Source organism: Stenella coeruleoalba (genome assembly GCF_951394435.1).
Source record: "Stenella coeruleoalba genome assembly, chromosome: 5".
Classification (NCBI taxonomy): Eukaryota; Metazoa; Chordata; class Mammalia; order Artiodactyla; family Delphinidae; genus Stenella; species Stenella coeruleoalba.
The window spans coordinates 61,193,722-61,218,234 of NC_137150.1; the positions used below are offsets into that span (position 1 = coordinate 61,193,722).

At 44.4% G+C, this 24,513-nt stretch overlaps 1 protein-coding gene across 3 annotated transcripts in view; it reads right to left on the reverse strand.

Annotated features, from left to right (window-relative positions):
* Positions 1 to 614: 614 nt before the first annotated feature.
* KLHL6 (kelch like family member 6) overlaps positions 615 to 24,513 on the reverse strand; it is a 55,337-nt gene continuing 31,438 nt past the window's right edge. For all 3 annotated transcript variants that reach the window (XM_079922869.1, XM_079922871.1, XM_079922870.1), the window contains 5 exons: positions 17,218 to 17,667; positions 10,124 to 10,361; positions 5,237 to 5,439; positions 3,489 to 3,702; positions 615 to 2,149 (listed from right to left, as the gene is read on the reverse strand). In XM_079922869.1, coding sequence (XP_079778995.1) covers positions 1,848 to 2,149; positions 3,489 to 3,702; positions 5,237 to 5,439; positions 10,124 to 10,361; positions 17,218 to 17,667 — 1,407 coding nt within the window. In that variant the 3' untranslated portion in view covers positions 615 to 1,847. The remainder of the gene's footprint in view (positions 2,150 to 3,488; positions 3,703 to 5,236; positions 5,440 to 10,123; positions 10,362 to 17,217; positions 17,668 to 24,513) is intronic.

The following is a 24,513-nucleotide window of genomic DNA, read 5'->3' on the forward strand; positions in this document are numbered from 1 at the left end:
CTTTTCAAACACCAACATGCATTTATATTTATCCTCAATGATCTAAGCATAAATAGAAATCTCAGTTGTAATTTTCCAGGTCTTTTTATATGCTTTGAACTGTAGCTCCTTCTAACCATAACTTTTCTATGAAAGTTAAATTCACCATCAACTGTTAATACCTTCCCAAACTGCTGAGAAGTACAAGCACACAATGGCACATCTGACATGAAATAAAACTCTCTAAAGAGATTTGAAATCATATGATGAAAATAAAGGACATTAAGTAATGCAGTTACTATGTTGTTACCACTGTTGTTGCTGTTGTTGTTGTTGTTTTTTTGGCTGCGTTGGGTCTTCGTTGCTGCGCGTGGGCTTTTTCTCTAGTTGGGGCGAGCGGGGGCTACTCTTCATTGCAGTGCGCGGGCTTCTCATTGCGGTGGCTTCTCTTGTTGCGGAGCACGGGCTCTAGGCGCACGGACTTCAGTAGTTGTGGCGCACGGGCTTAGCTGCTCCGCGGCATGTGGGGTGTCTCTGGACCAGGGCTCGAACCCACGTCCCCTGCATTGGCAGGCGTATTCTTAACCACTGCGCCACCAGGGAAGCCCCTGTTACTGCCTTTTAAGTACAGCACATGAAACAGGATCTCTTAATCTGTGTCCCCAATTTGGGGATTAGAATGAATTTCCAGTGAGCTCATATGAAAGCTCCATCTCTTAGAGTGAAGAACAGACGCTGTTCTTTGAGTCAAAACTATGCCAAGCTGATCCAAAAACCACATAGAAGGAAATAAAAGGATCCTGAAAACGAAGGTTCCAGGAGGGTGGGGTCACAGGGACATGGACCCAAATCACTGTCTAAAAAGTAGAAAGTGTGCTGTCAAGAAGAGCCAGTCATTCAACAGTGTCCGGTAATGTAAGGATGTTTACACTGAAGAAACAAAACCAAAGACAACCCTCCCCCCGCCCCGGAAAAACAAAAACGGTATTCTGAGTCTCTGCAAAAACCTTTTCTACATTGCAATACAACTGTTGGACATTGAGAGGCTAGGGCACTGGGCTGTGCTGAAGGTACAGTTCTGTCCAGCCATGACAGTTCCAGTCCACAATGGGCCTCCTGTGATCATAAAAAATAGAGGGGAGGACAGAAGTCTTTTACATTTTTCATAGCAAACAGGTCTTCCCAGACCCGTCTCCCCAGAACTGTCAGATGGAACAACCTATGAGATGCTCTTGACAAGGGGCCCAAGGTTTCCACACCAAAGATCCCAAACGGTTTAAATATAAGGGAAAGAAGAAAAGAAAAAAAGAAGCACCTTTATTTCCCTGCCTTGCTGAGTGAATCCTTTAGCAAACTTGTCAGAACAAAAATGAGCTGTTTTGTGTTTACCATGTTCTGAGATAGACAACATGACAGAACCTACACTAACTTTGAAATTGGAAGACCTGGGTTTAGACTCCTGGTTTAGCTAACTTGTAATCTGACTGACCTGGGGCAAATCACTTAGCCTCTCTTAAACTCGGTTTTCTCACCTGTAGAATGGGAGTAATAAAATCCAGTCACCAGGTCATTTGACGGTTAAAGGAATTGGTATACAAAAGTGCCCAGTATCGAACCTGGCATGGGACAGGTGTGTCTTGAATGTCAAGTATTATTCTTCTTTCCTCCTGAGGTAGGTCTCACAGACAGTCCTGGCTGGTCTCAAGTCCCAAAGCTGTGACTTCCAAGGAGCCGCCATGGGGAGCTGCGGTGAGCCCCTGATGTATGCACAGCCTGTAACTCAAGCTCCGCTAGCTGCTTTAGAGCGACCGATGCGGGGGAGAGGGAGGAGGGCTCCCCGCGTGGCTCCGCCCTCCGCGCTCCCGCAGTCAGACCGACACAGCTCCAGGCACGATCCTCCGAATGTGGGTGTACGACTTCCTGATGGTGACACTGCCGTGGTGCGACACCCCCCGGGGCAGGACGCACTCCTCCGTCAGTTTCTGGGCCTCGGGGTCCCAGCACAGCACCGTGGCGATGACCTCGTTCTTCTCGTCCCGCCCGCCAGTGATGTAGAGCCGGTTGTTGCAGGGCGCGATGCCGCAGCTGGCCCTCTCGTGGCTGAGCTGGGTCACCAGGCACCAGCTGTCCTCCAGAGGGCTGTAGGCGTACAGCGCTCTCATGGCCCCTCCTGAAGAGGAAAGGAAACACCGTGGGCATCTCACTGTTTTCTGGTTTTCTTCCCCATTAACCACTAAACTCCTACTCCTGGTTAGGTCAAGTCTACCATCTTGCCAATAGAAAGAGCAAATTCACGGCTCTGCTCTCCAGAAAGCCAGAATGGATAACTAGGGGCAGCAAGTCTCATGCTGGAAACACTTCATAGCCCTTTAAACTCTGCAGCCCGGTGCTAATCAGGTTCTGAAGGACGCCTGTCTTCACATGGCTGCCAAAATGTACCATAAAGACTGCTTCCTGGCAGAAATACCACCTGGTGCATCAGATAGGCCCGGCTCCTAATCCCAGCTCTGCCACTTTTGGATCTGTAATCATGAGCACCAAGACCACGGCGGTGATAAGAAATCAGAAGGACCACGCACATAAAGCACCTGGCAGAAGGCCTGGTGCATAGGAGTCTTGCATTGTATTGATCTACATGGCAGTGACTAGACTGAGCATGACCTGGGACACCAGCCCAAGTTACCCATCTTGAGATTAGACCTTTGGGGCAGAGTCACGAGTCTGACCATAAAGACACAGGAAACCTGAAGCAAGGGAGAGAAGGGGTTTTGCCTTAATCTGTTCCCATATTTTGCATTCAGGAAGCCTTCTCTGATTAGCTCTCATTTGCTGGAGTTATTTATTTTTGGTATTTCCTTGATCAGTCGTTCTCAATCCTGGCTGTACATTAAAATCACCTGCACATTAAAAACACCTGACACTGTGGCCAGCGTCCTCCTTCTCCTTCTGATATTATTGGTCTGTACGAGCCCCAGCTACCCATATTTTTGGAAAGAGCTCCATAGATGACTCTAATGAGTAGTCAGGGTTGAGATCCATCACTCTTAACAATTACATGCCAGCTGTGGTCTGGCTAGTCAGGCTTTCCTTCCAGCTAAATGCAACTGTTCAGAGCCCCCAAAGCAAGTTGGAAGAATACAATTCCCATGAACACAGAATAAGAAATAAAGATAGCTACCATTTGTTGGGCACTTATACGGTGCATATTTCAATTTCTGTGCATTGCTAATGCTTACAACACACTTTGCTCCCAAAGCAATTTCTTGCTCCTCCCCTGGGCACCATTGTCCATCTGTCTTGTATGTCTCCTAAATGGGGGCTGTTTCTGTCTCCAGAACTGCAAGGTAAATTCCACCAAGGCCTGGACCAATCCCATCTTCTCTTCTTTTCAATCCCACCCACATCACCCAGGAACTCAAGAATTCCCAGGAGGGTCTCATGTGCTCTACCTGCAGGGCTGCAGGTGTAGGGGACCCTACACTTAAATAAGAAGCCATGTGCTCACTTACCAACCACATAGATACGGTCCCGGAAACTCACTGCATTGATGCATTTAGCCTCTACTGGCATGGTCGACTTTAAATTCCACTTATTGGTTGAAGGGTCGTAACACTGAGTCTTGTCTGTGGCCAGTTTCCCATTGGGCCCTCCCCCAATCACATAGAGCTTCTTCTTATGGCTGGTGGCTGCGAAGGAACTGACATGGATAAGGAGGGGTGCAGCCTGCAGAGACACAGGGCATCGGGAGAAGCTGTCAGTGACACTGCCCAGATTGCTGCAATGGCTCACAGGACACAGGCCAGGAGCCAGGGGACACAAGCCCGGGAATCTTTGCCTGAAGTCACAAGGCCTGTGGGCCTGACTCCCCTGAGACACAGAGAGGATCAAAGCGTACATTTCCCACCCTCCCGCCAGGCTCCAGATGTTTCTAGCCTGTTTCTCCCAGAGTTCAGTTCTCAGGGCAGGAGGGGTGTACAGGAATAAGTGTTTATACAGATGAAACCAGCCAATGTTGGAGGAGAATGCTTTCTCAGACATGCATATTCATATTTATTCATGTGCTCCTTCATTCAAAAAATATTTACTGAGTGCCTACTATGTGCCAGGCATTGTCGTTGGTGCTTATAGCTAGGAAGAAAAGCTGGTATAAGGGTTTCAGGTGGCCACAGGTAAGCATATTCTCCCACTCTGGGGCAACATACAGATCTGAGGGTTAAGCCAGACTTGTGTTTCCATCCTGTGAACCCCAGGGCACTAAAGGGGACTTTTAAGAGTCTCTTACCCATGAACATAACCCTCTTGGGTCATGGAGCAACTTTGTGATGGGACTTAAACTGAGAAGTTCTTGGGCACAGATTATAAATGTTAAGGGCTCCCCATAAAGTTCTTTTCAGGTTAACAGATCTTGGCTGGATGCCATCATGACCTGTCTACCTTTGCTTGTGCCTGTGATGACCACGTTTCACACACCCCAAAGCTGGAACATGCTCTGACATATAATCTGATAAGGAGAAAGAAAATTTGAAATTGGGAATAATCTGGAAGTACAGGAAGTGAGGTCAGCTTACCTTTGTGTGTGTGTTGGGTTGGGGTAAGGATACTTAACATGAGATCTACCCTCTTAACACATTTTAAAGTGTAAAATACAGTATTGTTATCTATAGGCACAATGTTGTATGGCAGATCTCCAGAGCTGGTTCATCTTGCATAACAGAAACTTTATGCCCATCGATGAGCAATGCTTTGCCTTTTCTTGAGTATGATATATACCTGAGATTGCATTGCTAAAGTCTTCTTTGAAGGCACGCAAATGGTTCATCACTAATAGGTAAATAAATAAGGGCTGACTTCTAAATACTACCAAATGACTCTGGATTCAACCAACAGTGTAGTCAAGAGATCCTGGTATGCCCAGTGTGGAGAAGACAAGGGCAGATGGCATCGGAGGAGACAGAGACTCTAGGCCAAGACATGCAGACCAAGACAGGATCAAGCCTCCCGTCTACATCTGGGGTTCTGGCCAGGATAGGACAGGTACCCACATAGAGCTCCCCCACCTGGAAGGAAATCATTTCCGTGATCTGATCAGTAATGCTGACTCGATGGCTCCTATGAGGAGGGAAGCTCAGAGCCACTGAAAATGTTCTCAGTGGGAGCAGGGAGATCAGAAAGCCGTATACCTACATTGGCAGATACTCATTTTTTTTTTTAAGCTTTGAAGCAATAACACAGAGTTACTCATAGAAATAATCTATACCTCTGACCAGCAGTTGTGGAAGGGGTCATAGGTCTCCACGTTGTTGATCCTCTGCAAGCCATCGAAACCTCCGATCACATAGACCTTGCCCCCGAGCACCACCATCTTATGCCTCCAGCGGCCTATGTTCAAATACTCAATTTGAATCCACTTGTTGATTGAAGAATTATATTTCCAAACATCATGCTGTGTTTCTTTGCCACCTAGGAGACATATAGAGCATTTAAGAAACCACTGATATGTCAGAAACGCAGCTTCTCCCATAATTCCCCACTGGCCCAGAGTGTTAAATCCCCAGATGAGCACCAACCCCCGCCCCATCCCCCCAGACAAAAGAAATCATGAAGGCGCATGCAGTGTGGTTGCCAGGACAGAGCCTGCACAGGGTGACAGGGAGACACAGCGTAAGCCTGGGGTGGATCACGCGCTGGGCTGTGCCCTGTGTCACCTCCGTGCTGTGAGAATTCAGAGAAGAGGAGGCTCCGTGAGCTAGGTCCAGAGAAGGCTTCAGGGGAGTAGTACCCAAGTCTGCCTAGGCGAGTGGGGACCAACAGGAGCCTGGACTCCAGTGTTTGTGAGGCTCAGGGGCAGGAGGTCAGGCAGGACAGGTAAAGTTGGACGATTGCAGGTGGGGATAGTAGGGCCTTGACCAGCGGGCAAATGAGAAACCAGCTTAAGTTCTCTGTTTGCTTATTTATTCAAACAAATACAAACCCGGGAAAATCACCATGAAATCTTACAAAATTCTCTTGGTTCATAACTCTGATCTCTATAAAAACATAAGTGAGGTTTGTCCTACTTTGAAACAACTTCTATTGGAACAGAATGAGATGCTCACCCCAGATCATCTGAGAGTGAGCTGCTAAAACATTTTTTCAAGACAACTCAATAGATAGAAAATAGGTAATTCCGTTAGGGAGAGAGACCAGGACAAAGGAGAGCTGACTTTTCTGGTGACTTTAATAAAATATTTTAATGACTTTGTGTTTCCATTTCCCCATCAGCACAGAGTACTACCAACTACCTAAAACAAAGGATGTACCTTTCAGACTAAAATGTGCACTAGTGTGGAAATGAATATCATTAATGACGCTCTGTGTCACGGGTAAGTGTTTCTCAAGGGTGGAGCCCAGAAGTGGGATTCCTAGGTCAATGGTGTGCCCACCTTGAATTTTTACAGGTGCTACCAAAGAACCTTCCAAAGCTGTCCTGGTTGACTTTTCCCCATACCCCACCCGCAGCGGATATTAGGAAGGTTTTTTTGGTTGTTTTGTTTTACAGCCTGAGGGAGAAAAATGATGCCATAGTTTGGTTTCCCCTGGCTGCTAGGGAGATTGAGCTTCATCCTCTCCTGTTTTCTTTTTGTTCATATGGTTTAACCATTCTGGGGGAGGGGTGTTGTATACCTCTTAGAGGTCTCTATTCAAAACACTGTGATATTGACCCCATTCAGGTAGTGTCCAAAATTATAAAATAACTATACACTTTCAAAGAAATGTATGCAAACTTTATTAAAAAGGGAAAAAAATGACAATTTTTTTTTACTTCAGGATGTAAAAGAAGACCTGATTAACTGGGCAGGCATATCATGTGCACAGATGATAAGACAGGTTACTGCAAAGATGTCAACCCTCCCCAAGTTAACCTATATATTAGGTGCCTTCAGGGCTTTTCATGGATTGCAGGACATGAAGTGAACATTCTAAGCTTCATTTGGAAGAGTAGATTTGGGAACATTTCTAAGAAACTTTTGAAAAAGAAGAAGGAATGAGAGAGCTCTCCCTAGCAAATATCAAAATATACTAAAAAGCTGTGATAATAAAAATAATGTGCTACTAGTATAAGACAAACGGATCAAATAAAAACAAGGTACAGAAACAGACTAAAAGATATAGAGATTATTAAATAAATGGCATTAGAACAATTGGCTATCTGTTTAGAGAAAAATTTAGATCCCTATTTCACATTATACTTAAAATTTAAATGTAAATGCTATAGAAGTAACTGGAGAATATATAGGAGAAGATGTTAATGATCTTGGGGTGGGGAGGGGTTTTCTAAGCATGACAAGAAACCTAGAACATATAGAAAAGAAAGTTACTATATAAAATATAAATCAAAGTTAAAAGACAACCCCACTGTCTGGGAGAAAGTGTTTGTAATACAAATAGCAAAGGAGATATAATAAGAACTCCAAAAAATTAATAAGGAAAAGACAACCAATAGAAAAACAAAGGGTAGGAACAGATCATTTTTAAAAAACAGATACGTTTAGCTAATAAATATATGAAAATATATTCAACCTCATTAACGATCTAAGAGTGTAAATTTACACAATCAAGTCTATTAAAAATGTAATTGATAATAAAAAATGTTAACAAGGATGTAGAAAATGGGCACTGACATTCATCATTGGTTGAACTGTAAATTGGTACAAACTTTCTGGAGGACAATTTAGCAATATCTACAAAAACTCTAAATTTACACATCTTATGACCACTTCCAGGAATCTCTCCATATATCAGCGCAAGTTCATAAATATATATGTATGAAAATGCCTATTGCGGTATTTTTTTCAGTGGGAAAATAAAAGCTGAAAAAAATTATGGTTCATTCATTCCATAGACAGCCCTGAAGCTGGTGAAATGAGCAGTAATAACAGTCCTCGCAGTAATGATAATGACGACTAACACTGCTGAGCTCTCCCCACGTGCTTGGGATTGTGCTGTACTTTACATGTATTACATTGCTTAACACATGTAGTAGATCAATTATACCAACATGTAATGATGTCCAGAACAGATTGTTAGTTGAGTACACATTTCTGTTGATTTAGTACAACAAGCATGCTTTCATGTATCGCCTGTATCATTTTTATTTTTTTAACATTTTTATTGGAGTATAATTGCTTTACAGTGGTGTGTTAGTTTCTGCTTTATAACAAAGTGAATCAGCTATACATATGCATATATCCCCATATCTCCTCCCTCTTGCGTCTCCCTCCCTCCCACCCTCCCTATCCCACCCCTCTAGGTGGTCACAAAGCACCGAGCTGATCTCCCTGTGCTATGCCGCTGCTTCCCACTAGCTATCTATTTTACGTTTGGTAGTGTATATATGTCCATGCCACTCTCTCACTTCGTCCCAGCTTACCCTTCCCCCTCCCCGTGTCCTCAAGTCCATTCTCTAGTAGGTCTGTGTCTTTATTCCCATCTTTCCCCTGGGTTCTTCATGACCTTTTTTTTTTTTTTTAGATTCCATATATATGTGTTAGCAGCCTGTATCATTTTTTAAAAGACAACAACAAATTGAAGACGGACAAAAGACAAGTTGTAGAATAAAACACTATGTGTAGTGTATGTGGCAAAGACTGACCATGATTACCAAACCTGTCTTTTCCTCCTGGGCACACGGCTAAACTACATTTCCCAGCCCCACTGCATGGGGAGCGGGGGTGCAGGGAGGGCATGTGGCTGGTTCTTGCCAATAGAATGTGAGCAGAACTGATGCCTCATGTCCAGGCCGAGGCTGTTGTGAGCTGGTGTGTCTTTTCAACTTGTTGGGTTTCTCTCTCTTCCCGAAATGCATCAAGCTTGAAGGTCACGTCTGGAAACAGCCTCATCATGAGATGGAAGGAGCCTAGGTCCCTGAATGACTGAGTGGAGCAGGTGCTCTCCCCCAACCCACACATACTTCTCTGGTGATTCATTGAGAGTCAGGGTTTGTTACAGCAGCTGGCATTACTTACTCTAAGACAATATAAAACCATTTTTGTAAAAAAAAAAAAATTAAAACATGTAGGATTGTGATGGCACAGAGAAGCTACCATATTTTGCTTTACACTCCCTGTATTGCTTAAATCTTCTACAACAATTAAAAAATGTTTCTGTAAGACAAAAGAAAGCTAAACCCTAGTCTGTGGTATTAATAGACTCAAAGAAGAACTGACCTGCCCTTTATCTTGGAGGAGACCAGCTCTGGAAATAAGCTCTTTCCAAAACAAGTTCAGATTAAAGAAAACCTCCAAGAGAAGGGAAGGGATGTTTGTCTTTTCCCTTGGTGCTGCAAGAAGAGCTAGGTGGCTTTTAATGTCATGGGAGAGCATGAGACTCAGAGAACATGGATTGGAATCCTGCCTGACACTTACCAGTGTGTGACTTTAGGTAAGTTCCATACCTTTCTGAGCCTCGGTTTTCTCCATTTGTAATCCGGAGATTAAAATCACCTACCTTATAGAGTTGATGTGAGAGGCAATAATTAATTGCTACCAAAGAGTAAATTCATCTACTATGCTGTAAAGATGGTAGAGATTACATCATTTAATTAATATTTATTGAGCATTTACTATGGCCAGACACAGCGCTAGGTATTGGGAATACAGTGTTGATTCATGGAATTTAAGGACTAATGGGAAACAGGCATAGAGCAGTTAAAAACAATTAAGCAAACAACTTAGAAGTAAGAAATGAAAAAGTACTGGATGCTATTGGAGCATCTAAAAGTAAGACCTAACAAACTTGAGGGGAGAGGTCAGATTTGGGGGGAAGAGCAGATATTTTTATCCATTACTGTATTCCCAGTGGCTAGCTCAGTGTCCTATGCCTATAGCAGACACCGAATAAACTCTAGTACCACTTTCCTTCTTCCTTTTCCATGAAGGAAGTCCTATCTGCCTGCTCCCCCAGTTCCTACTACAATCCTGCTCAAGGATTAGGGTTCACTCTCCATGATAAGACCATCTGAGTGCCCGGTTTCCATATCCTGACCCAGTTAGTGCTAGATCAATGCCATCCACAGTAATTCTTCTGGGATGGTTGCCTGTCTCTCACTCAGGAAAACATGTAGTGCCTTGGGGGCTGGCTTTGGCATCACATGGCTTCTGCTTACCTGAGATGTAGACCTCATTTTTTAATGTCACGCATGCAAACTCCACCCACTTCTTATTCTCACTGTCCAGCTCGTGCTCTGTCATGGGGAGCTTGGCCACCTCCAGGCGGCTGCGCCTCAGGGGATCCAGGCAGGTTACCTCCGCCACAAACCGTTCATCCTTCGTGCAGCCACCGATGATCATGAACACCTCAGACTGGAACTCATGCATCCTGGGCTTGGTGCGCTCCGAAATGATCTGGAAAATCAATGGGAGTACAAAAAGGCAGAATGGTACAGTGGTTCAGAGCTCAGGCTGTGGAGCCAGAGGAGCAGAGCCCAATTCCCAACTCTGCCACCATAGGACCATGTGACTTCACCTCCTTGGGCCTCAGGTTTTTCTTCTGTATAATGGAAATTTTAGTGGTAACAACCTCATAGGTTTGTCATGAGGATTAAATGAGATAATATATTTAGTGTGCTTGGCCCAGGGCCTGATGTATAGTAGGTACTCAATAAAGGTTATCAGTTGTAGATTTTGCTACTTCTTAAGAAGTTCAGATCTGTCTACCATCAAATGCACTTTCCTGCCTCTTCCCTCTTGCTTGGTCAGAAGCACTGAATCCTGGAATTTCATTTCTGGTCACCTTCCACTCCCCCCTGGTTTCAGTTTCTTGATGATATCCCAGACTTTGCTCGCTACCAGGCCTTTTCTGGAAGAGAAGTCCTGAGGGCACATAAGAGCATCCAGAGACTTAGGAGAAAAGAACCAAAAGGGAGCAAGGATGTGTCCAAGGAGGTTGGGGGACTGGGTCCCAACATCAAGCATATGACCCTTCAGAGCCTTGAACAAGCAAAGAAATCCATACCACAGATATCTGAACCCAGCTGAAAGAGCAGAGGTTTGGAGTCAAATACACCAGAGTTCCATCCTGGTTCCACCACCGATGGCCATGTGACCTTGGAGAAGCAACACAATCTCTGTAAATTCCTGTGATCATTCCTATGCTACCATGCCACTGTGAGCATTCATGAGGTTGTGATGTAGAGAGCTGAGCAGAGCACCTGGCACACGCATGGCCCTCCATAGCTAGTCACGGCAGTAGGAGTGGTGGGAGATGTCATATTGATGTAATTAATGAAAAGGGAGAGCTGCCCTCCTCCTGGTTCCAGCCATCCCTGGGCTTGATGGGGAAGGTTCTACAGGGGTACTGATAGGAGACAGAGAGGCAGCAGCACCTATTTCCCACGTGGCCAAAGCAGCTACTCTTTCCTACAAGGTTAAGCTGACCTAATATGGATTATGGAACTTCAATCTTGCCCACAGATGGTGACAAACAGTTTACCTGAGTCCACAAGTGGTGAATCCAATCAATAGTCACATGTAATCAGATCAGCCAACACCCAACCTCTACTTTCCCAGAAGAGACTTTGTTTTTCTGTGCCAATAGTCAGATACAGTAAACTCTGCATCCTCAGTTATTGAGGCCAGACCGTGGCCATAAAGTATGTGGCAGGACTCTCCTTTATGGGTCAGCAGAAAGGAGTGGAGGTGTGTGGCAGTTTAAATCCTGGGCAATGGGCTGAGACCGAGGGCACTGACAGTGGAAAGGCTGGCTGGGATAAGGGTAGAAGGGGTGGTCCCGAGAACTTGGAGGCACTATGAGAATACCAAGCTGGTAGGAGAGGAATGAGCAATGAGTTGGCACCAAAGACAAACTTGGCCGATCTGAGATTTCTCCCTCCAGCCTCTAAACCTTCCTTCCCACGGCTGAGGGACAACCTCTAGCACCCATCTGGTCCTCTTGCAGGGAGGATTTAGGGATTATAGGGCAATGCTTAGAGGACAGCACTAGCTTCTCAGAACTGGTTCCCTGTGACCCTTACTCTGGTTCTGAGAGCCAAGCCTCAGCCTCCTCTCTGAAGCCCCCCCCATCTTATTCATAGTGTCTGCTCTCCTGCATCAACAGCCTGCTGACTAGCAGGGGACCAAACCAGCCATGATCTTACTCCTGACTCCCAGGGCTGGCATCCCGGTCCTGAGTCCTGGCCTGTGGAAGACTCTGCTCCCACTGACTGAAGCCTGCATTCCTGCCTGCTGTCTGCATCTCCCCATAATATCTGTCCTCGATTGCCCACACTACCTTCCCAACCACTTACCCTGTAAGCCACTTGACATTATTTTCAATGTCATTTTGTTCTTTCCTCCAGGAAGCCATTCTTGCCTTTCCACACCTGTTCCCACAGTCCTGAATTTCCCTATCACAGCGCTTTTCACCCTCATGTAATTTATTCTAATGTCCCTGATGGCAGGGATAGCCCTTTTCTCCAATGGATCCTCAGCACCAAGAACAGTGCCTGGAGCTTGTGGGTTTCCATAAATGTTGGCTGAATGAATGAATGAATGAATGGGCAAGTTAGTTAACCCAGGACCTGATAAAGACTTTTTTTTCCAGTCTAGATCATTGTGGTAACCAGCTTCCACAATGGCCCCCAGCAATCCCCACCTCCTGGCATTTACATCCTATGTTGTTCCCTCCACATTGTTCCTGGGTTGATCTCTATGCCAATAGAATACAATAGTGTTGGTATACCACTTCTGAAATTAGGTTATGAAGGCACTACAGCTTCCATCTTGACAGCTCTCTCAGTCCTTCTTGGGTCATTTGCTCTAAAGAAAGACAGCTGCAATGGAGAAGCCCAAGTAGCAAGAAGATGAGGCTTCCAGCCAACAGCCAGCAAGGAAGTGACTTCTGTCAACAATCCTGCGAGGGAACTTGCAAGTGGATCCTCCAGCCCCGTTTGAGCTTTGAGATGACTAACTGCAGCCCCGGCCAACAGACTGACTGCAACTTCAGAAGAGACCCTGCGCCAGAATCACCCAGCTGCATCACTCCCAGATTCCTGCAAACTGTGAGATAATAAATGTTTGTTGTTTTAAACAGCTGTTTGGGGATAATTTGTTGCACAGCAATAGATAACTAATACAATCATCTAGTTGATGGGACTGGCTGGGTATTGAGACCTGCCTTGTAACTCGGAACCACAGGACTGCCAGATGGTGGCACCATTACCAAATTGTAAGTTCAGCTACGTTTTGCAAAATATTAACCCCAAAGGCATGACAAACGCCAATCTGAAGTCAGAGATGGGCAAGTTTGTTGCAGACACACGGAAGTAAGTGTTTGCCAAAGAATCACATGCAACCATCAGGGCCTACACAGTTTATTTTCAGATTGTTAGAAGTAGAGCAAAAAAGTTTCCCCTTACTGACTACTCATTGTCCAAAGAACCTATGTGAGAGCACCAAACAGAAGTGACCAAACTGCTTGGATAAAGCTCCTCAGGGTGAGCTTCTGCCCCGCTGCCCTCAGGAGTAGGTCCTCCTGACAGCACACATATCAGAGCAGCCTTTGGTATAGATCAAGTTGGTCCCTGGAGACTTAGGAGGCAATGAAATGAAGGGGTAACTTTCTCTGCCCCAAAAGACCTCTCCCAATGAAGGTACCAGCTACTACTCCTAAATCAAATGTAAGTTGACATTTGCTTTTAGGGTTCTAAAACTTCCTTCTGTTACCACCTCCATGAGCTCAGAGGAGGGACAAGGTTAAAATGGAGAGATAATGATAGGACAAGCAGGGTTAAAGTTTGGGAAAGGAAGGTTAGGAGGAGAAATGTGTTCACAGAGTATCCTCCAGGCTTACACTAGTGTCATTAGGAATAAAGCCAAGATCACACAAGCAGCGAGAAGGCTGAGAGTTTCAGGGAATCAACTAGCAATGAGACACAACTCAGAGATCACAATGTTTGGTTGGTTCAGTTACCTAGACTATAAAATGAGGATGAGAAAATGCCCTGAGCAGGATTTGGGGCAATAAGGCAGAAAAAAACTAGGACACAATGAAAAGAGAGATTTTAGCCTCAGAGAAAGAAAATGCTTGATTGTGGGAGATAGAGTACCATAAAGAACTGAGTGAGAATAGGAACAGTCTTTATTTCTGGGGCACTTAACATATGCCGGACACTGTGCTAGCACATCTCGTTCATTATCTTATTTCATTCTCAAAACAATTCTATCAGTTGGTAGATATTGTTTTCCCCATGTTACAAGGACTGAGCCTTACAGCAGCTAAGTAGCTTGCCCAAGGTCACACTGTAGGTAAACTGTGCAATCAAGATTAAAGCCCAGATCTGCCTGACTGGGAGCTCAAGTTCCTGACATTTTCTAGTTATCAGAATTCTCTCTCCTCCTATATCCAAAGCTTATAATCCCACTCCCCCATCCCCACCCCATTGCAAATACAAAAGGCAGAGCAGATATTTCATAGCAGCAGTTTTGCAGAAGACATAGTAGGGACATTTTATATAAGAGGAAAGCCTTTTTCACCTGCATTTCAGGGAGTTAGGAAATGGGAAGCAGAAACGAAAATAGCAAGAATGTTGAAAGTACAGTTGATCAAGACCCTATACTTTGGTTTTTTTTTTTTAGTTTTTAAAAAAATTTATTTATTTGATTTTATTTACTTTTGGCTGTGTTGGGTCTTTGTTGCTGTGCGTGGGCTTTCTCTAGTTGCGTCGAGCAGAGGCTACTCTTTGTTGCGGTGCGCAGGCTTCTCATTGCGGTGGCTTCTCTTGTTGCGGAGCACAAGCTCTAGATGCGCGGGCTTCAGTTGTTGTGGCTCGCGGGCTCAGTAGATGCGGCGCATGGGCTTAGTTGCTCCACGGCATGTGGGATCTTCCCGGACCAGGGCTCGAACCCATGTCCCCTGCATTGGCAGGTGGATTCTTAACCACTGCGCCACCAGAGAAGCCCCAAGACTGTACTTTAAATGCTGAACTGAGAGCAGTTGCAGAGATTGATCTTGTCTTCAGGAATATGAGGGCTTTCCCAGTGCTGAGCCAACTGCCAGTGACCCACATATCCAGCATAGGACCCTTGTGGTTATCTGGTCTTTCTCTATCAGTCTGCTTATCACCCTTCATTTGCTTAGTGTCCTGTCTTCTCTGAAAGACCATAAGTTTAGTAAGGTAGAGACTGTTTTATGGTGCTTGGTGCCATGTCTGGCATATAGTTGGTGTTCAGGATTTATTTGTGAAGAATGAAAGTATAGCATATGAAATTATAGCACTAATGGCAATATTAGAAAAAAAATCTCAAATTAGTGACCTTTATTTCTACCCTAAAAAACTAGAAAAGGAAGAGAAAATTCAACCTGAAGTAAGCAAAAGAAAGTAGTCAAGATTAAGGTAGAAATAAATGGAATAGAAAATGTAAAGACTGTAGAGAAAGTCAAGTAAAACCAGAAGCTGGTTCTTTGAGAAAATCAATAAAATTGATAAACCTCTAACCAGACTGATCAGGAGAAAAAAGGAGACACAAATTACCAATATCTGGAATGAGAGCTATAACATCACTACAGATTCTACAGATATTAAAAAGGATAATAAGGGACTACTGTGAACAACTTTATGCCAATAAATTCAGCAACTTCTATGAAATGGAAAATTCTTTGAAATATACAAACTACCAAAGCTCATTCTAGAAGAAATAGATAATGTGAATAGCCTCTTGTATCTATATAGCTATTAAAGAAATACAATTTGTAGTTTGAAGTTTAAAACCTTCTCACATACACAAAAAATTCCTCCTGGTTCTGATAGCATCACTGATAAATTCTACCAAATATTTAAGGATGTGTTTGCAGAGTGAATAAGTGACAATGGATCTGAGGACAACACAGAATTAGAAAAGGACAGACAGAAAAGAAGGGGCTCCCAAGAGGCCTCTGAAAGACAATTCCTAAACTATTTTGGCTAATATTTCTACCAATGGCCTAATGAAGAAGGCTTGGTAGCCAACCTCAGAACCATTGTATAGTGGTATACACGTATGGCTGTTCATGTGTACAAACGTAACAAACTGCCCCTCTATCATTACTTAATGATTATTTTGTTCCTCTCCACTAAGCCTATTCTTGTCTTTATAAAGTTCTGAATACAACCTTTCTTCAGGGATTGTTAAGGAGAACCAGGTAGATACAAGTGATATGTTTATTCACTACCTTGGTACCCATTTATTCATTCAACAAACATTAACCAATCCCTTGCTATATACCAAGGACTCTCCTAAGGTCTGAATGAAAAGTCCAATAAGACATATTTCCTACCGTAACAACCTCCCTGTCTAGAGATATTTACAGATGAGGAATTCAACGGTTAACATGCAGTGGTTGGTGCTATGACAGAGCAATGCTCCAGTGCTATGAGACTGACAGAGGCCTCTGGAGAAGGTGATGCCTAAACTGAGTTTTGAAGCTGGAGCAGAAGTTAACTAGATGAAGAAGAGGAAAAGGTCATTTGAGCCGCACCTGCATTAGCCTGAAGGCTGAAAAAGCGTGTCCGCTTTGGGGAATTACAAGCAGTACACTCAGACTGTAGCAGGAGAGAGAGGTTGCAGATGACACTAGAGCAGCGAGCAAGAGACCAGGCTCAGAGAGTTTAGGCAGAAGTGTGGGCTTTATCCTGAAAGTGGTGGGGAGCCAGTGAAGAGGCTAAGCCCAGGAGTGAAATGATTAGGCTTGAGTTTTAGATCACCCAGCTGATGAATGAATTGCAGGGCGGCCAGATTGGGGGCAGAAAGCTGAGTTTTGAGGAATTCTCAGAGGTTCAGGAAGGAAATAATGAGAGTCTGAACCTAGGTAATGTCAGGGGAGATATAAGAGTCTCAAGGTTTCCCCAGAGTGGACAAACTGGGAAAGCAGCAGCCCTGTGGAATGGCGACTGGACAGGGCACACTCCCTTCATGTGTGTGTCTCCCCCACCAAACTCCCGCCCTTACACAACCGGAAAGGGGAAGGATGTGCCAGGCATGGTGCTGGGTGATTTCCAGATCTCACCTAATTCTCTCAGTAGCTGTCTACCATGTAGTATTATCGGCATTTTACAGATCAGAGATCCAGGGCTTCTGGAACTGCCTGACTCAAACTATAAACATCTACAGCATCTACTTCTTGATACCCTAATGATTTGTGAGCCAGTCTCACCTGTATCTCTGGGAGGTCTGCTAATTCCTTCACTTCGCTGGTTATATACGGCATCTCTCATCATCAACTCACCTCATTGCCAGAAAGGTGGTACATCCTGGCTTCCTGCAGCAGCGGGAAGACCTCTGGGCATTGTCTGATGAGAGGATCCGCTTCCACCATCTCCACAAAGTACCATGGGTCCAGAAGCGGCAAGCGCACATTCTCCAGGACATAGGGGAGCAAGCAGAGTCGTTCTGACTGTTTGTGCCTGACCCAGCTCATCACAGTCTCAAACACCTGAGACTCTTCTGTCACATAGAGGTCATCGCTCTTCAAGATGTGGTACAGGGTATCCACAGGAAGTTCAAGGAACTCTTCGGAGTTCAGGATCTGCACAAAGTTCTGGATGATGTAACTTTGAACCTGCTTCTTTAGACTGTCCAAGGAATGTGTGTCTGCCAGCCTCAGTATTCCAACACAGTTTTCTGGGTTCAAGGCTTCTGTGAGGAAGCTCGCACAGGCGTCCACCATCCGCAGGAACTAAGAGAACAGAAGGGCAGCAAATCAGGCCAGAAAATGACTAGTCCACAAGGAGGTTTACCAGTGAGTCGTGTGTAGTAGCAAAAATTTAGAAACAACCTTAGTGACCCAAAGTAGAGGACTAGCTAAATAAATGAAAATACATTCATATTTTTGACAGCTGTATGGTCATTAAGAAAGCACGTTGTAGAAGAATAGTAAATGACATGGAAAATGTTCATAATGTATTGAGTTGAAAAATCCATTCACTGAATCTTGATCAAGTGTCTAGATTTAATCAGCAACTTACAGGAAACATAGGGGAAAGAGGAACATGTTAAATGACACCACGTGAATACAATTAGCAAAACCCAGACTGTGGGAAACTCTACAGAGCAACCAGTTCAGTTTCTTCAACAAATACATCAAAAGGGGAAAGAGGAAAAGGGGGGTGGGGCAGGGAGGGAGAGCCGGAGCACAAAAAGAGATTTAAAAGATATATCAACCTACTACAAAGTATGCAGCTTACTTGGATCCCTGACTTAAACAAAATTTTAGAAGAGAAATGTTTACAGTGACCAACATTTGGTGATAGGAAGCAATTATTATTAATTGTAAGTGTGGTAACCGTGTTGTGGTTATGCTTAAAGAAAACTCATCTTTTGGAGCTATATACTGAAATATTTTCAGGTGAAATGAGAAGGCACTTCACAAAATCATACATACATTATGATCCTCTTTTTATAAAGAAAAATATATATTGAATATAGGCATAAAAAAAGACTGAAGGATATAAACCCAAATATTAACAGTTGTTAATCTCTGTGTATCAGGTATCTTGGGACAAATTATGCTGCAGTAACAAACAACCCTCAAATCTCACGGGCTCACAACAATAAATGTTATTTCTCACTCACATTACAGGGCTCACAGGGCTTCAGTCCAAGACCAAGGATGATGGAAAAGCTCTTGACATGCCAGTTTTGTGACAGAAGGAGAAAAAAGATGGCAAACTACACAAAGGCTCTTAAAACTTTTGCTGAGAGGTGGCACATGCCATTTCCACTCACACTTAACTGGCCAGAGTAAGTCATGGGGCAAATTTGTTGTCAAGGCAACAATAATCCTCCCACAGAAACAGGTCCCATAGGAATAGATGGAATATACTGTATAAATAATACAAGGCACCACACTCTGTAATAACACTATGAGATTTTTTTTTTCTTTTTTTCCCTTTTTTCTTTTATTTATTTATTTGGCCGAGGAGTGCAGCATGTGGGATCTCAGTTCCCCGACCAGGGATTGAACCTGTGCCCCCTTCATTGGAAGCATGGAGTCTTAACCACTGGACTGCCAGGGAAGTTCCGAGATTTTTTTTTCTTATTTTGTTTATTTATATACTTTTTAAATCTTCTAAAATGAATAAGTAACACTTTTGTAATAAAAAATTAATTTGTAAAATTGGCTTCCATGACATTTTTAAATTATCATCATCTTCATAAGAATATGAGTCCCATATGCGTATATAGCACTTTACAGCTTACAAAGCCCTTTTGTATTCATCACATTATTTAATACTCATTTTACAGATGAGATGTCTCAAATGCACCTGTCCATTCTATTTGCTGCTCTCTGGAGCTCAGCTTTGAAAGAGTTTAACTTCCTACCTTCCCTCCTTGTCCACTGGGCCCTTTAGAGGGTCAAGTTGTCAGTGTTCTTGGTTCGATCAGTTAGAAGAAGGATGGAAAGAGGGAGGCTGAGGGGACAGGGCCTGTTGGGGAGGGGTGGTCTGAAGACGGGGCCTACTGAGAGTACAGATGGGCCGGCCTGACCAAGTGGGAGGGTGCAGCCTGCAGAGGAGAAACTCTAATGACAGGAGCTGGGGGTGGTAGGGTTATGGGTCCTGAAGGGAGGGGACAGGACTGGTCTTAGGGTGGACCATATTGACTTAGGCTTTGTTCTTCACTCCAGAGCATTCTAGGGGGCACACGTCCCTAATATGGGGGGATCAATCCCAATTGCAAAATATTATCTTACCCTGTCAGACCACACTTTTCAATTGTCAATTCAGAAAACACTGACCTGATGGTCAATGTTGCAGAACGCCTAAATTCTGCTTCAGACCACCCTGTGAGCTGGCCCCAACGGCCTGCAGATCTGCTCCTCGCATGAGCAACTGAGGAAACAGTTGAGACTGAGAAATCTAACACCTGTTTAGTTGTTTGCAGATTTTCAGTTCAAAGAGTAAAAATATAAAACCGAGACCAAGGCTCGCTGAGCCCTCAGAAGCTGTAACCAGAGCCCTCTGCGGCTCTGCCCACAGAGACATCATGAGGGCTGAAAGGGAACTCACTTAGACGGCAGCCTCCAGAGCAGAATGGCAGGTACGCCTTGCCAGCATTTGCCTGAGAAAAAGATGATATGAAAATCAAAGAGATTTTCTAAATATGTAGACTGGCCCTGGGAGGCCCCCTAAGAACCTGGTAACAAGGTTGCCTCTGGGAAGTGGAACTGGTGGGCGGAGTGAGGGTAGACAGGGAGAATTACTTCTCACTGTTTACCTTTTTGTACCCCAATTGGGTGCCATGTGGAGGAATTATCTATTTAAAATAAATGACATTTCTCACAAGTAGAGAAAATACTAGAAAGGAATACATCAAAATGCTAATAGTGGTTATTTCAATAGAGTTTTGTAGATAAAGTTATTACAGTAATTTGTTTTTTAGACCTTGCTGTACAGACCAAGTTTTCTACACTGAGCATGAAGTTGCTTTTAAAATCAGGAAAAAATAAAATAAATACTTTCTTGTGATTTTCAAGTACACAATGAGAAAATAAAATAAAATGTAAAAAAAAAAAAAGTGCACATACTAGGAGCCAGCCTAACCAGCTCATTTAACACAACAGCACTATAAAGTAGGTATTTATTATCACTGCTGTTTTATAGATGAGGAACAGATTCAGAGAAGTGAGGTAATTTCCTCAGAGACTTACAATGAGAGGCAGAGCTAAAATTTGAAATAATCTTTCTCAGTCCAAAAATGCACGTTTTTACATTATTTCAAGTTGCCTCCGGTCAAATAGTGTGTGCACAGGACAAGGGCTCGGCAGATGCCCAGGGTCATTTGCACACTTCACTGGAAAACTCAGATGGTCTGATCTGTCCAGACCGAGGAAGGCCTGGCTGATAAGATGCCAGTTGCTACCCCTGTGTGATAAACACCAATGAGCAAAGAAGGGAACAAGGAAGGAGAATAGAATCAAGTACCAAAGCTCCCACGTGTGAACAACAGTGACCCAGACGTGTCTCTCCCCACTCAGAAACCATTCATCCACCTGTTCTTTTCCCTAATATGTATTGAACATTATTAGATCATAGGCCCTCAACCAGGGCTGGGGGTACAGAGGGGAGCAGAAAGAGACACAGTGCCTGTGCTCATCTGAGAAGGTAGACCAGTGCGGGAGGCAAGCAGGAATCAAATAATCACATGGAATGTGTAGAGTTACAGCTAGGATAAACACTATGTAACAGTTCAGTGATTCCACTGCCTGGACTGAGAAAGTCCACTCCTACCCCTCAAGCTGTGCCCAGTGTGGCTCTAAGTCAGCACTGGGACTCTCCCTGATGGAGTCACACCTGTCTACTCACCTTCTCCAAATAGCCCTAAGCTCACCTGTCACAGTGCCTTTCTATGCTCCCACCATTTCCTCAGCCAGGACTACCTTTGTCCCTCATTACTACCTGCTAAAATCCTGCTTTCCTCACCCAAGCAAGTCTGACTCTGGGGCCCCACTTTTAAAGAAAGGACTCAGGATAGCTTATCCTAATTGCAACTGAGAACTCCCCTTTTAAGTATACCTCAAAAGGAAGGAAGAGTGAGTACCATGGCCATCACTTTATCTACAGGGCTGTTTCCTTCATTCAGAGTTGTTAGATCTGGGACCAACGGATGCTCCAGAGAGTTTATGAACCCCTACATTGTATGCAAACATTTGTTTGCACATGTGACATTTTTCTGGGAATTGTGTTTGCAGGAGACACTGGGTGGCTCTCTGGTATCCATCCACCCAGAGGACAAAGCCAATACAAGAGGGAGAGCCAACCTGAAGGACCAGAAAGACACAGAGCCAGAGTCTTAATCAGACTGTGCTTTGAGCCTTCCCTGCCTCTGGACATTTAAAATTCTGGGTCGATACTTGGTTAAGAAGGAAGAAGGAGAATGGAAGAGAAGGGAAGGGAAAAGAAGTGGAGAAATCCTACCTATTCATGAAGTTCTTTCTGAAAAGCCATTTCCTCCTTCATGGTTTCTTCAATTGCCCAACATGGAATCAATTCCTCCCTCAATCAATTCCTCCTCTCTCCTCTGGGCTCTACTAGGCAACTCACTTGCCCCTCTAGCAGAACACTGTACTGCCTTGTACTATGGTCAAGTATCTCAAGGGCAGGTTCTAGGTTATCCGTGTGTTTTTATTTCCAGGAGCACCTAGCACAAACTCTGGCAAAAGGAGAGAAAGAAGGGAAGGAGAGAGAGAGAAAGAAAATATTTTTCAGATACCTAGTAGGTACCAAGATCTATACTAGACAATTTCCCTTCCATTATTTTGTTTAACGAATAAATTTTATTTTTTAATGAATATATTTTAAGTAGGTATTAATATTGCCATTTGTACAGAGGAGGAAATAGAGAATTCAGAGTTGAGTGTGTTGCCCAAGGTCACACAGCTGGTAGGTGGTAGAAGTGATACTGGAGATCACCTGGCTAATTTTTCTCACTGAGCATCACCTTGCCTTTGTGACTGTTGCATTGTTGAGCTAACAAAATTCCAGGAGAGTCTGAAGAGGCCTTATAAGGAGAAGGGTGAGTGGGGGTTCTCCAAGTTGCCTACATTCCCTCCAAAATATGCTTCAAAAACACTTTTGAGTGCGAGGGTTGTGTAGGGCAGCATCATGGGATATCAACCAATGGCTGGGAAACTGCTGATGTGCAGGGCAGTCATGGGGACAAGAACTTGTTCTCTTTAAAAATATCTGGTTTTGGGCTTCCCTGGTGGCGCAGTGGTTGGGAGTCTGCCTGCCGGTGCAGGGAACACGGGTTCGTGCCCCGGTCCGGGAAGATCCCACATGCCGCAGAGCGGCTGCGCCCGTGAGCCATGGCCGCTGAGCCTACGCATCCGGAGCCTGTTGCTCCGCAACGGGAGAGACCACAGCAGTGAGAGGCCCGCGTATGGCAAAAAAAAAAAAAAAAAAAATCTGGTTTTGCTTCTTCATATTTAAGATTATTTAGGACTTTAGGGTAAGTTTTCTGTCTCAGCCTGTTCCAATGACACATGAACTTGTTTATTAAAGCTGAGTGATGATAGATAATGGCAACAGTCAACTTCCTATTTGGGAGAACATGTGAGTAAAAATTTACACCCAGGCACCTGACTCTAACAGGGAGACTAAAAATACAATGAAAGAAACCACTTGAAACATGGCTGCAGTTCCCATGAGAAATGTCTGCCTCAAAGAGAGTGCACCCCTCCCTCCCCATCTCTACTGCCCCTCTTCTGCTTCCCTTTATGCTCTCCAAAACCAGGCGTCCTAAAGAACTTCACCACTGTAATTCCACATCTCACTAGAGGTTCCTTCCACTCCAGAATAACTGAAGTACTATTTTGGTCCAAATCAGGAATTCCATTGACCATAGTCCCTACGTGGCCTTGGAGTTCTTGCAAAGGGTCTATAAAGACATTGATATTCTTACCTTCAAGTCCCAACAAATCAGTATATGTGAAGAGTGTGTTAGCTGTTGATGAGATGAATAAAATTCAAATTTATTTGAGAGTGTTTCTGAATTCATTGTGAACTTTTGTCACTATTTTTGTCTTCCCAGACAATAGATACTAAACGTAAAGCCATTCTCTTGTGAGGTCTGTATTGGTATTAAAGACGGGTCTTCATACAAATTGTAAATTACCACTGATCCTAATCTTCCACCTTTGCCTCTCCCTCCCTCTCAAGCCAGACACCCGCCTCTGACTCTGTGGGAATACACTCTCCCACCCCTCGGATGGCCTCTGCTCCCTCCAGACTTTCAGTCCTTCCTCTAGACTTGACTGAAAGGTCTGCTAGTTCCTGGAAGCTATACAGGGTGGGCAGGAAAGGAAGGAGCTAAGACCTGAGAAAGGCCCACTCGCTAAGGGGGGCAGGTGCTGGGGGACTGGGGCACTTAGAGGTGCACCTACCTCAGAAGTGGAATCAGAGGGAAAGGGGAGGGGCAGTGCCCAAGGGTGTGGCAAGTTTGGTAGAGACTCAGGCAACAGACAGCCCCTGAGTTCCTGGAGGACATAGCAGGGGCCCCAACAGGCTAGCAGGGTGCAACAGGGGATATATGTGGGCTACACTAAGATTCAAGGGGATACATGTGGGTCACACTAAGATTCAAGGGGCAAGTCACAGCTGCGGCTTAGTGACTCAGCCCAGGGAGAGGGTGAAGGCCAGGGAGGGACATCATTGTAAGGACTAAATAGAATGATTGTGTCTGGGACGTGGTTGAGGCTCAGGATGTCGGGGAGTTGAGTATGTGTGCATGTGTGTGTGTGCGTGTGTGTGGACACGTGTGTAGGGCACAGAAGAAAGTACCTAAGCAGGAGCCAAGTCCTGAGAAGCAGGTCTATGAATGCAGACAGCTGCAATAGGTGGGGTAGCAGGTAGAGAAGGTGAAACCTTAAGTCTTTGCTTACAAGTTCCTTCTGCCTGGAATACGCTCCTCCAAACTCAACTGCCACTTGTTGAAATCCTACCCATTCTATGAAGTCCACCTCCTTCAGAGCCAGAAATTTCTCAATTTCTACATTCTGCCTTGGGGTCTGGAAGCTCATTGG